General features: G+C 45.7%; 1 protein-coding gene across 1 annotated transcript; it reads left to right on the top strand.

Annotated features, from left to right (window-relative positions):
* The first annotated feature begins 8271 nt into the window (after positions 1-8271).
* Positions 8272-8709, top strand: LOC138504066 (acidic leucine-rich nuclear phosphoprotein 32 family member B-like). Its single transcript, XM_069624270.1, has one exon. It carries the CDS (start codon positions 8335-8337, stop codon positions 8686-8688), a length of 354 nt encoding a protein of 117 aa, XP_069480371.1. The 5' UTR covers positions 8272-8334; the 3' UTR covers positions 8689-8709.
* The last annotated feature ends 5126 nt before the right edge of the window (positions 8710-13835 follow it).

Here is a 13835-nt window from a genome sequence, read left to right as displayed (position 1 = left end):
CACTTCCATACAGTGGCATGCAAATTCGACCCCACATTTCCTCTACGATGCGATCTGACTGAATACCCTTAACAGCTAGGATCCTGTTAAAATATGCCTGTATCACCTACAAGGCTACCTCAGCATGCACACTAGCTTGCCTGCCGGCTAAGTTAAACACCTTCGGCAGATCGTGACAGATGAACAGTGGGATCATTACAAGACTCAAGACTAGATGGGCCTTCAAGGAGAAAACTAGGAAACAGCCATTCTTCTGCTACATCCTATGAATTAATTCATCTTTATTTCAAAGCTGGAGGCCCCATAAAAGACAACATACATAAAGACTATGCAAATATAAACATTGAAAATACATTAAGAACAATACAATACAAATCCATAAAATGTATATCAGTGCAAACACAGACATTTGGGCAATTTGCCCGCCAGCAGCTGTATTGTGGATTCTAAGAATGTATACACTGCGCTGATAGCTCTCTAGATGGCAAAGGGGGTATAAGTCACATTGCATCTTTAATCAACCTGCAATTTGACATCCTCAAAACTGGTATTAAAAATGTTTTTCTAGGTTCATAAAAAAGTGTATAGAGAAACAAGAAATGGGCCCGTCCCATTAGATAAAATCACATTACAAGGGCAGCAGATTTATTCCGGGTCTGTGTAATTTACACAGTGACCCTTAATAACAGAAAATGGCTAGTCCTCAGGTGTAGCCAAATGCTCCTTATTAACTTACGGTGGAACCAATGCATATAGTCTGTGTTTAGCCCATTGCAGCCGCAATCATAATACCTTGAGACATACCGATTCTTTATCTCAATGTGACCGGGCAAATATCTTCGTTGCTCCATATATTTTTGGTGCACCAGTGTAAGATCAGCTCTAGAGACACTTGCTGGGGTAGCATAGAGACCCAACAGGTCAAGACTTCCAAATATTTTCTTCAGTTTTTTCAGCCAACTAATATTGCTGCCGATGTCCGAGGATATCCGTTCTTGAAGGATCTCATGTGTTAAATGAGTCTCGGTTTCAGGCAATATTTTCATCCAGAACAACAGAGGTTTTAAACTTATAACGTGTAACGCTCACCTGGTATCCACGGGGTCACTCGGCCTGTTCTGACCTCTTACGACCTCGAACCCTTCCCTGGAGTCTACTTGACTGGAGACTGGGCCTGAAACACAGGACTGGTAGAGTTTAACTCCCTATTGTCTTTGTGTGCTTGAACCCTTTCTTCCCCGGGGTCCATCTCTTCCCTTTGATCCACAGCTCACCTTCTTTTCTTGGAAAGTGTGCTCTCCATCCTGCTTTCAGCGCAGGGGCGCGTTGATTGATGCGGGCTCGTTGCTGCCTAGTTACTTCACTGTCAAGAGTCTGACAGGTAAGTATAATGAGTCTTTTGAACAGTTCTCTAACTTCGTTCCTTTCCTTCCTTAGATGATGGCTGGCATCCAGGGATGGCGGCATGCTGCTGAGATGAGTAGCGCTGAAGGTAAGTGAGAGCGCGATGCGGCCCTTTCATATTTGTATTGAACTGAGTTATTTTTCTGTGTCTTTTAGGTGCCGCAATGTTTTCAGCGTGGATGCCAGTTATGAAGAAGAAATGCGGTGAGTAAGCGTGGTATGCAGCGAATCTAGATGTTTCCACGCTAACCTGGAGTGTCTTTTCCCTCTTGCAGATGGATGAGAAGTTCTGGAGACAGAGTTCCCCCAGAGCGGCTGGGATTCAGGTAATCGTTTGAAGCTCGTACAGTCTTTAAAAATAAGCGAAGATTTGCTGAATGCTTACTAATGCCTTTTTTCTGTTCTTTTCCCTTTTCCGTAGGAAGCGGCGTGCCGGGATGGGAATGACACCGCCGAAGATGCCCGCAGAACAGAAGGAGCGATGAATGATGGGCAGAAGCGCCGCAAGGTAAGGCTGTTCCTAACAGTGTTCTTGTTCTTGCAGGAGCTGAGCGCAGAAGAAAGATACAGGCCTACTGGAGACCGATTCGAACACGGTGTCACGCTGCAGGTGCAGAAAACGCAAAGCATGTTTCTCAGCCTGGGCGTGGCTTAAATAGTCTCTGGGTATCCCAGGTGTCTCTGGGCTGAACCACACCCAAAAGACTAGACTGCACATGCAGTTCTGGGAACCGAAATATGTGGGGGCATCCATCTTGTCCCCATCAATGCACTACAAGTCCAATCCCCAATGTTATCCTATGGGAGTGAGTGAGTCTGGTGCCAGAAGCGCCAAGTCTGAATCCAAGTAGGTCTTTTTAGGGATGGAGAGGCCCTTGAGGGCCATGTAGGTGATCGTGACCTGGCTCCAGCCTGACATCTTGGAGGGCTGGGGACATGAGGGGCAGGAATCATGACATAACGTCAACTATGCAATCCAAGCTTAATTCTTGGTGGAACAAATAAGTAGAGGTACTCTTTGCAGCCCCCAAAATATTTAGCAAAAAATTATTTTCGTTATACTGAATTGATTGAACAGAGCACAGGCCCCAGATTTCTTCGCTGTAAATGCATGACGCAACAGACTTTGTCCTATAAATATCAAGAGTTGGCTTAATAGTTAACCCGACCATCTTGAGACCAAATCCATGTAGCACACCACAAGCCTGGGTCCATTTTTGCATTGCCTCCATGATGTGATAAGTCCAATTTGCCCTACTATTAAAGGTCCTCCCTAGGTAAGTGAATTTTTCCACCCAATCAAGTTTGCATCCAGATGGGAAAATGGAGGGTAGGTTTTTGGTCTGCCTGCCTTTGCACATAACTTGAAATGTCTTAGTTTACCGACAGATCTCTTCTATCCATGTATTTAACATAGGCATGAACAAGCCTCTGTAATGCTAGTGGAGTTCATGCCAGCAAAACTGCATGATCGCCATAGGACAGCACAGTTATTTCTCCCCCCACTCTTGGTGTATCTTTTGTGGCTTTATTTAGTTCTTTTGCCAAATTGCAGACATAGCGGTTGAACAATAAAGGGGCCAGGACACACCCCTGCCGGACCCCGCATAAAATATCAAATGGTGGTGATAATTTTCCTTTATTGTCCAACCTCACTGCTGCTTTTAGAGCTCTGCGCAGGGAAATACTTATTTTCAAGATAGGTGGTGGCAAACCCATGGAATATAATATGTTCCACAGGTTTTCACAATTTACCTTGTCAAAATCTTGGCTGAGATCCATAAATCCCAGATAGATTGGACAGCCGTAATATTTACTATACCTGTCTAGGATCAAACTAAGGTTCAGGACTTGATGAACTGAACCGACCCCTGCCCTGAAACGATATTGACAGTATGCAATTTTCTTTCACCCAAGCTATAGAGAGATACAACACCCAGCCTAATCATTTTGCTGTGGCATCGATCAAGTATATTGGCCAGTAACAGCTTGGATCCAATTTATCTCCTTTTTTAAAAATCGAAAATTATTATAGATTTCCTTCCAGCTATCAGGGAATATGCTTCTAGCCACCAGTGCATTCAATATTTTAGTAAACACGGGGTCCCATATTTGATGTTCCTTTCTGAATATGTTTGTCACCAGCTGGTCGGCACCCGGAGTCTTTCCAGGAGGGATGGAAAACAAGGCTTCCTTTATTTTGTCGACCTGGAACTCAAGGGAGGATAGATTGTTTACAACAAAATCTAAATACCGACAGATATCTGTTTCTGCATCACTCTTGCCTCCCCTACAACCAAATAGCCTTCTAAAGTGGTCAGTCCAGGCTAAGACAGTAGGGAACTCATTTGATTTGCCTCTGGGTGGGCATATACCGGATTAAACAATTTTCCCAAAATCACTTTTTCTTTTTGGCTGCATCTTCCAATTGTTGCCAGTGTTTAATCTTACATGCCTCTTTTATAGGGCATTTCTATATAGAAGGGTCGCTTGACCCAGATCAGCATTATTTTGGTTTGGGCCCTTTGCTTTTCTCAAAAGCATGAACATCCAGCTTCTGCAGTCTTCATTATACCATACTGACTTTCAAATGTTTTGGTTGCTTGGCTTTTGAGCAATAGTCATATTAAGTCGGCAGATGTTGATAATGCTGTTGTAAATATGTGAGTACGCTGACTCTGTCTTACATATAGAGCAACAAAGCTCAATATAAGGAAGCCAGGCAGCTATTATCTTATTAGAATAGAATTCTCTGTCCATTGCTGCCCATTTTATGTGCTTCCTACAGATAGATATATCATAATCGTATTTGTTCAGAGCAGTACTAACATTAGTATTATTACTGTCGAAAATCGACAATATCATAAGATCATTGTCACTCTTAGGGCACGGATCGATTTTTATATCCTGCAAAAACTGCCAATCAATGGCATACACTCAAAACTTGGCAATTGTTCAGTTGCACCTGGAGGTTGCTGACGGTGTATTGGCCTGGTTGATCTACAGGTAACGTTCCATTTACAGATCGCAAATTGCAATCAGGTTGCTGTACCAAAAGCATAGCTCCTGCTCTATTTGTTGGCCCGTCAGTCATGATCGGTGATGGTATATTCAATGAAGCTCTACTTCTTTGGTTGCATCCAAGGTTAACAAACAGTTGCCAAGCCTTACATTAAAATCACCCCCTACTATTACAAGAGGGTTCATAAAGCATTCAGAAAAAACATCTGCACTTGGGCTATCCAAACAATTCAACAATGAAACCTAATCAGGACCCAATTGCCTTCACTGTGAGGCATTACAGAAATGAAGAATGGATAGCACACACTTCAGGCCTTTCATAAAAGTATTGACCCTTAGCACTGTTAGGGGGGATTCTGAGCTACATTTTGTGCCTACTCGGATTTTAACATATGCAGCAACGGCCTCTGCTATTTCATCCTCTTCGGTTCCCAGTGGGCGAGACAAAATACCCTTAAAGGTTTGGGAGTGGTGTAGGTCCTAGATCCCAGGTCTCCTGAAAAAGTAAAATATGAAATCCAGATATATATTCAATACATTCCAGATCCCTGAGCTTAGATTTCAAGCCGGCTATGTTCCAGGATGGCACTTTGAGGCACCCTCCCACCACATTCCAGCACAGCAGCAATACCGGCAATTCACTCGATCCTCCTGTTCTGTAAAGAACTGAAACCCTTCCTATTTCAGTCAAACCTTGACATTACCTAGATTCCGAAACTATTCACCTGCCACAGAGTGACTATCTGCAGCTCAAGGTGCTACTGTGTTAATTGATTTGTGGACACACAATATTGCGTTACTGTCTGCCCCTCAAAACCCTTGATTGTTAAAGGAATAGTGCACTCAAAAATATAATTGTCCCAAGGGTTCGGGCATGTGTTTATAAGCATACGTTGATCGATTGTTCAAACATTTCCTATGCACCTTACCGTAGTTTTCCTCACTTTTACGCATGGGAAATCAGGCAGCAGGGCGTGACCATCTTGTGCTAATCTTATCTGTTGCTGCATTGCCCTAAGATGAACTGGCCTGGAGGCACTAAATCATATCCCCCGCCCCTGATGCTGACATCACCAAACCTAGTGATGTTCTCCGCCTATCTCCATGACGTCCCTGGGCAGCGTACTCAAACGCACCCAGTCATCACCTACGTGTTAACGTCAGTTGATGCAGAACCCGGAATATCAACACACATCATCTCACAACACAGCACGACTCAATTTTGAATATAAAACTATACTTTTAAAGGAAATAGCAAAACTCTACAATTTGTAATGTACTTTTATTTCACAATAAACGCTCCGGGAACATCCAGCGATTGCCATATTCAAGCAAATGGGTAATTGTTTTCTTTGTTCTCGATCCACAAATGTTTATCGTGAGTCACACAGTGTTCCTTTTGGGTATAAGAAGCGCATTGGACGCACCGTGAATCGCAAGGCTTCGGCATCATCTTGGCGCTAGGCCACCGTAAACAATGTCAGGTTGCTCCTTATCGCTGGTACCGCGATCGTCCCAAAACAGCGTCATAGTGATCCAGCCATTTAAGTGTATCTGCAGCTGCCTGTTAAAGAAGCCATCAATTGGTATCTGGAATCGATGACAATCGCAGAAAGGCAGGATGTGGCTGTTTGGAAAACATAACAGAAATGTCTCAGTAGCTGTTCTTTATTATAATTTATCAATTTACCCATTAATTCTGCACTGTGTGAAAACTAATGATGAACACAAACTTGAAACAATATGAACAGAGAAAACATTGTGAAAAGTAGTCTACAATTTGCTTGAGAGGTTAGTGCTATGGAGTATGTTTAGCTCACAATGGGATGCGGAAGCTGACGCTACAATTCAAAGAACACATAGATGGCATTTTAACGAAATATTAGCGTAGAATTTGGCGTTGGTGGAACCTGAGGGAACCCAGATGTGGACTACATGCATTTCGATGCTGGACTGCCCATGTGCCCGGGACAAAGACAAATACACACAAGTTGTTTTTGCATGTCGTTGCAATATGCCACAAACAACAACCCATTACAATGTAAGCCAGCAATAACGGTCAGATAATGAAACCTTGACTCCGTTCAGATCAACAAATTTTCATAAAATGACAAAACATGTTCCTTTGTCCAGTTTTGGAATGGTGAACCTTATCATATTTGACTGTATTACAACCCTCCCTTCATTCATTCCTTTCGGAATCCTCCCTTTCTTCCAAGGTCAAAAAACAATTGAACTTTATACTGTGTAAGATGCATGGGTTTGCTCAGCTCACAAGCAAAATTTGAAGGTGCTGACCTTCACTCCGAATGGGAGCGAATAGCCCTTCAGACCATAGTGACATTTGAAATATTTTTGAAAAACAAATGAATTGTTTGCTGGCATCCACCAATGCAGCGTGAAAGTTCTAGTGATTTTACTTTTTTTAATGAAAACAGTTAGTTTACTTCCAAATGCCTTATTATTCATAATGTCCCTCTGGAGAACTTCACACTCTCCCAGCGACTCCCCCAGCCAGCCCACACCACCTGTCAGCTCAGCCCGTCTCCTGTTCACACGGCAAACCACGTAAACATTTTTCGTAAGAAGCGAGTCTCGAGCCCTGACAAAATGTGCTCATATGAGAATGTCAGAGCAAGCCCTGCTGCAACCACATCCTGCCAGGCCATGGTCCCCTGAACCCATGACCTCAGTTCCCCAATGCATCTGGTCGCCAGACCCTAACCCCGCACCACCTCAACCTCACCTGGATTGGTCATATATTCTGGTAATGCTGACACCTACCCCCACTGCATTTGAAATCGTAAGACTCTGAGGGCTGCAAATCAAAGATCGGCCCCTGTGTTAAGGCATCCGAAAGCAACGATCCCTTAAAACATGGCACCATAAAAATATAGGTCAGAATGCACCTATTTCTCACCAACAACCCCCTTTGATGTGCTGTTTTGCTTACAGTCAGTAGTTCTTGTGTGTCATGGTGCATACTCCCAAACCTCTGGAACTGATGGGCCCACCCCAGCCACTGGCACCCATAAGGGCTTATCAAGCCCCAAAGGAGTGTCTTAGGACTTCCTGGACTCAGTCCTGGCGCCGTTGGCGCCAGGCTCATGATATGTGCTGAACTGCATGGGACTACATACTCAGCCTAGTGAAGCTGAGCCTTTCTGCCTATCATGGGTGTGGCTGAGGGACTACTTTACCTGAAATGGCAGGGTGTGGCTAAGGGACTACTTTACCTGGAACTACTTGCAAGGCTATTTAAACCATACCCTGCAGACAGAACACGCTTCGCGTTATTCTGCACTCCTGAAACATAATGCTCACCGTGTCTGTCTTGACTCGAACTTCAACAGCCTCGCCCGTCCAAGAGATCACGATCCATCAGCACCTGAGAAGAAGGGAAAGAAAAGAACAGGAATTAACAGAGCAATTGGGGCCTTACCTGTAGCATTCCATCCAGAAGGCCGCACTTTCCGCTGCTCTCCGGACCGCCGCACCTGCAGAGAGATGGGTATCTGCATGGACAAATAATACTCACGCGGAGTCTTCATTCTTTTGGGACTTCCTCTGAAGCGGTCCATCCAATCGCTGCTCCGGAGCCGCGCCGCACCTGCATTGCAGAAAAAGAAAAGAACAGCAGGTTAGTCGCGCACGAAAAGAAACCATATATAAAAGCCTTCAACGCCATCCGCGCTAATACTCACTCGCAGGAATCCTGCTCTTCGTTTTTAGGAAGAGGCAAATCTTCATCTGAAAACCGCCCAAGGCCGCACCTGAAAGAAAGGATCGACAAGTCAAAACTTGGGCAATAAGGACATTTAAGAACTATACCAAGCACCGTTTTTTTCCACTTTCTGTTCTTTTTGCCCACCCCTTCAGGCCGCCGGCTCCCTCTCCCCAACAGACAAAATGGATATGAAGAAGAGACTCAACCTGGAGCTTAGAAACAGGAAGCCCGGCGAGTTGAAGGAGCTGGTGCTAGACAACTGCCGCTCAGATGATGGAAAGATTACCGGTCTCACGGCAGAGTTTGATAATTTGGAGTTCCTTAGCATGATCAACATCAATCTGGTGTCGGTTGCTAACCTCCCTAAACTCGCCAAATTAAGGAAGTTGGAGCTAAGTGATAACCGGATCTCTGGAGGCCTTGAAGTCTTAGCAGAGAAGACCCCGTGTCTCACGCACTTAAACCTGAGCGGTAACAAGATTAAAGATATCAATACGTTAGAACCTCTGAAAAAATTGCCACCCTGCATAGTCTAGACCTCTTCAACTGTGAAGTGACTATGCTGAACAGCTATCGCAAAAGCGTGATTGAGCTGCTTACATTCCTTGATGGGTTTGATGTGGATGATCAGGAAACGCCCGACTCTGACCCAGAAGGAGATGGCTTGGATGATGACTTGGTGTCATGATGCCTACCTCCAAGGAGCCAGGTCCGACCCAGCAACCCCAGAGGCAGGCATCATTCCCCCCAGGGAAGTGCCAGCGGGCCCAAGCTGGGGCTCTTTGGACACAGTCCTGGCGCCTTAGGCGCCAGGCTCATGTTGGACCCCTGCCCTGGCGCCTTAGGCGCCTGGCTCATAAAGCTAGACATGTGTTCAAGTGTTTTAATGTGCACTTACCTGATGCAGACCATGCTGCTACATCCAGGCCCTCTTGAGGCCTGAATGGAACTAATTTACCTGTGGGACTACTTTCCACCTGGGTGTGGTCAGGGAAGGATACATACCTGATCGGTGGAAGGGTACATGCCTGGAACTTCTTCCAAAGCTATTTAAACCACGCCCGATCAGCAACTCACGCTTCGCGTTGTTCTGCTCCTCGCAGCTGGACACTCACCGTGTCAGCTCCTGCCTCTGGACTTCAGCCACACCTGTCAGCATCCTGGGTCGCCTGCAAAAGGAGATAAGAAGGAATTGGAGAGAAAGAAGACCTTACCTGCTAAAGCTGCATCACGGGGACATCACACCGACGATCCTGAAAGGGAAGACATCATTTTAAAAGCATTTCGTTTCGACCGCTGCAGCGCTGCATTTCACTCACCTTTCCTGGGCGCCTCCATCTTCAGCAGCGATCATCCGGATCCGCACCCACTTCCCAGAGCCTAGAGAGAAAAGACAAGAAAACAAGGTGAGAGAAGGAAGGGAAAAAGGAAAAGCTCAGTTTCCTGTAAGTACCTGTTGGGTCATTCCCATTTCATTTCGGGTCCTGCCGCTTCCAGGCATTCCGGACCCCGGCCCCAATGGGGAAAAAAGACAGACATTGAATGAGCGAATGCAAAGACATTACCTGAACGCTCATCCAGAACTTACACTTCGGGTCGGCGCCATATCTCCGGCATTCCGAACCCCGGCACCTAGGGGTAAAAAGACATAAGCATTAGCGCTTGCTGCAATAAGACAATGAACATTATTAAGCTTGAACTTTTGAACTTGCAACAGAACTCTTACAGCGCCTCACCTGAATAGTCAAGCTTATATTGAACTCCCATCAAACCTCAATCCAGTGAAGTAACTGGGTCTCAACGCGCCCCTGCATCAGAAGCAGGATGGAGAGCTCATCCTTCCAAACCCTAAGGTGAGACTTCACGGGGAATCGTGGAAGGGTATCGAGGAAGGTTGGAAGGGAGTGGGAGGCTTGAGCATTATTCCGTCAGTAGGTAATACTCCCTTTTCACGCACAGGGGAATATTCCTGCGAGCCAGAAAAGCCAGAGTAGAGGGGCCCTTCCTGTCCATCATCAGAGTCCTGCGCTTCACCATTGAAGAAGCATCAGCACTCGAAGCCAGACCTGCGCCTCCGTGGGAATCAGGTGAGCGTGACACTTGGATGAGAACGGAGAAGAGGGCGAAGAAGAGGAGGAAGAAGACTAATATGAGCTGGATGAAGAAGTTATTGGTGAAGAGGATGAAGATGATGATTTGGATGGGGAGGAAGAGAAGGAAGAGGATGAAGACGATGATGAGGAAGACAAAGATGTACCTCAAGGTGAGAAGAGGAAACGGGAGCCAGCAGATGAGGGAGATGATCCTGAAGATGAAGATGAAGACGATGACGATGATGAATAAACCCCTCAGGACTCAATTGATTTTACAGACTGTGACTTTGCTTGTCAAATTGAGTGTGTGCGGGTGTGCGTGCCCCAACTCCCCCATGTGTAACTGCAATGTTGCCTTTTTTTGTTGCCCCTTTCTCTTAAAGTGTAGAATAGTTTGGGGGAGAGGGATGGTCAATCCTTCGTGCATTATTTTTATCCTGACCAAAGTTTTTCTCCTTTATGGGTTATAGGAGGTGGAAACCAAACCCATACCTCACGGCTGGCTAATATTTTGTTTGACATTTTAGGCAAAAGCTCCTGGGAAGTGATAGTGAGGGAGAAGCAAGCACCCTAATTCTTCACCCGTGCAACGCCAGAGAAGGCTTCATTCGTGCAGCTTCGAGCAACGCCCCCGTGGAGACCAGGTGAGCGTGACAGAACGCGAAGCCTTACACAAAACCTCCACCTGGGCGTCATGGAAACCTCAGAAACTGACCACCTAGCCCAGCTTTTGGGGGAACTCAGGGCCGAGGTGCATTCAGCTCGGCAAGAAACCAATGCCTTAAGGAGAGAACTGATCGTAGCCAAGGATCATACAGACGACCTCGCCAGGCAACTGCTGCAATCACAGGCGGGGCAAACACTGCTACTGGGATTGAGGTCAACGATCCCGTCTATACCGAGCAATCCAGTACAGGTGGTCCTTCCAGGAGCTGTACCTTTGGCACCCCCAGAATGCTTTGCAGGAGACCCAAAAAGGTATGCGGTTTTTATGAATCAGTGCCGTCTACATTTCCTATGCAGGCCAGGAGCCTTTCCGAATGACCAATCAAAGGTGGCTTTTGTGCTTTCGTATCTCAGTGGCAGTGCAGCAGACTGGTCGGTACCGTTAGTCAACCGGGATGACCCCATCTTGCGAGACTTTCAGAGGTTCCAACTGGACATGGAGAAGTTGTTTGCCTGGCACTCCCAAGGTCAGGCTTTGGATAACGAACTCTTGTCTCTGCATCAAGGGAGCCACGATCTGTTAACATCGCAACCTTCAATAGACTGGCAGTGGAAACCGGTTGGCCGGACAACAAAAGGACAACGCTGTTTCACCGCGGCTTGAGAGGGGAGTTAAAAGACGTTTTAGCCAAAGTGGTCAATCCTCCCAGAGACTGTGCTGAATACATAGACTTGGTGGTCCAGCTTGATCATAGACTGCAGAACCGTAAGGCAGATCGAGCTAGAATGGACACTCGGGTATTTGTGCGCCCAAAGGAAAATGCTTCCAAAACTACCGACGTGTCTGAACCTATGCAGATTGGAGGGGTATGAGGGCCGCTATCCAAGGCTGAAAGAGACAAGAGAAGGCAACAACAGTTGTGCTTGTATTGCGGGTCAGCCGGTCACTTCCTCCGAGAGTGCCCAGTAAAACCACCCAAGAAAGCAGTAGGGGTTGCCGGCAAGGTCTAAGCAGAGCCAGTGCCGGAAAACTTCCTTGCCCAACAAGCGTAGAGGTCTGCTTGTCGAGCGAAAAGAAGGACTCCCAGACCTCGCACCTAGCTTTGCCAATGATTCTCATAAGGACCAGTCTCTCTCGGTCGGGGATCAGCCACAGCTGACCACTCTCTCTAACCACTTCTACATAGGCAGATATAATTGCCTCTGTCCACAATAGCCCGGTTAGGGCTAAATATCTACGCCCCACATCAAGAAGGTATTTCTCAACTCTACTGGTCTGTTTGAATGTATTGAAAAAAACAGTAATTGAAGACAATACTTCACAGCATTGAAACTAGGAGATTGTGACCTCTATGAAGAAATATTGTGTAGACCTCTAGTTCAATTATAACAATTACAAGGAGAATTGCACCTTTTTGCATTGGTCAGCTTTATCTTTGCTCATACACACAGTTGTTGACCTGCGTTTGACCTAGCTATGTCAAGTTAGAATCATGGTGTTTCTCTGTGTTTCGTTTTACTTGAACACTTTATCTCCTATTAAGAAAAAAAGACTCACAAGGTTAGCCACAAAAATAATAAAGAGGCTACCAGAAAACCTATCATAGTTAATGGTTGTTTCTTCACCTCATGATTAGGATTTATCACTAATGCATGGGGCATTTTGGAAGGTTTGAATCACAAACTGCTTTAAAGTAACTGCAGTACGGAATCAGTGAGGACAGGAGCACCCAATGTACACATATAATGATTCTCATAAGTCACCAACAGCCATTGCGAATGCATGCAGTCAGAGCATATATCGACAGCGGAGCCATTGGGAACTATGTGGATCAAGAATTGGCTACAAGGATGAATCTTCCTCTTTGCAAAAAGGCAACAACTGACTGTCACCACTGTCGATGGAACAGAGATTTCCTCAGGACTGATAACACATTCTACGACAGAAATTATGCTTTTGTGCCAAGATGGGCAAAGAGGCTGACCTTCTCAGTCGAATGTGCTCATACTTGCTATCAAGCAGAAAACCTCTGGCCATAGACGCAACAACGATCATGAGTCTAACGAATCCGTTACCCCAGGTATACCAAGATTATCAGGACGTCTTCCGTAAGAATCAAGCCAACACGCCCCCCCCCCATAGACCATATGACTGTCAGATTGACCTTATACCAGGTGCACAGATTCCATGTGGCAGAATCTACGCGCTCACTGAACCTGAAAACCTGCATTTAAAAAAGTATCTAGACCAGTACCTGGCAAACAGATTTATTCGCCTGACCAAGTCTCCGGCGGCCTCACCCTTGTTCTTCGTGCCTAAGAAGGAAGGTGACCTTAGGACTTGTATTGACTACCCGCATTGAACCAAGTTACTGTCAAAAACCGTTACCCCTTGTGCCTGATTCCTGAATTACTGGACCAAGTCAAAGATGCTCAAATTTACACCAAGTTAGACCTCCGAGGTGCGTACCATCTGGTATGAATTAAGGAAGGTGACGAATGGAAGACCACCTTCTGTACCAAGTACGGACTATTTGAATTACCAGGTGATGCCCATTGGCCTTTGTAATGCCCCAGCGGCGTTTCAATATTTCATGAATGACGTCCTGCCAGAGTTGATCGATGTCTGTGTCGTAGTATACATCGACATCCTGGTATACTCCCCTTCTGAACAAGAACATGTGAAACACGTCTATGCTGTCCTGGACAAACTTCGGCAACACAGATTGTATGCAAAATTAGAAAGGTGTTTCTTCCATGTTACTGAGGTTGAGTTCCTTGGATTTGTTCTAACCCCTCAAGGTGTACGCATGGATTCGTGAAAAGTTGATGCCATCCTTAATTGGCCTTCCCCAACCTCAATCAAAGGAGTTCGGAGTATGCTTGGATTTGCGAATTTCTATTGCCGCTTTATTCCAGGCTTG

This window comes from Ambystoma mexicanum, chromosome 11 (genome assembly GCF_040938575.1).
Source record: "Ambystoma mexicanum isolate Mex_15411 chromosome 11, UKY_AmexF1_1, whole genome shotgun sequence".
Taxonomy (NCBI): domain Eukaryota; kingdom Metazoa; phylum Chordata; class Amphibia; order Caudata; family Ambystomatidae; genus Ambystoma; species Ambystoma mexicanum.
This window is presented reverse-complemented; position numbering and strand designations above follow the sequence as displayed.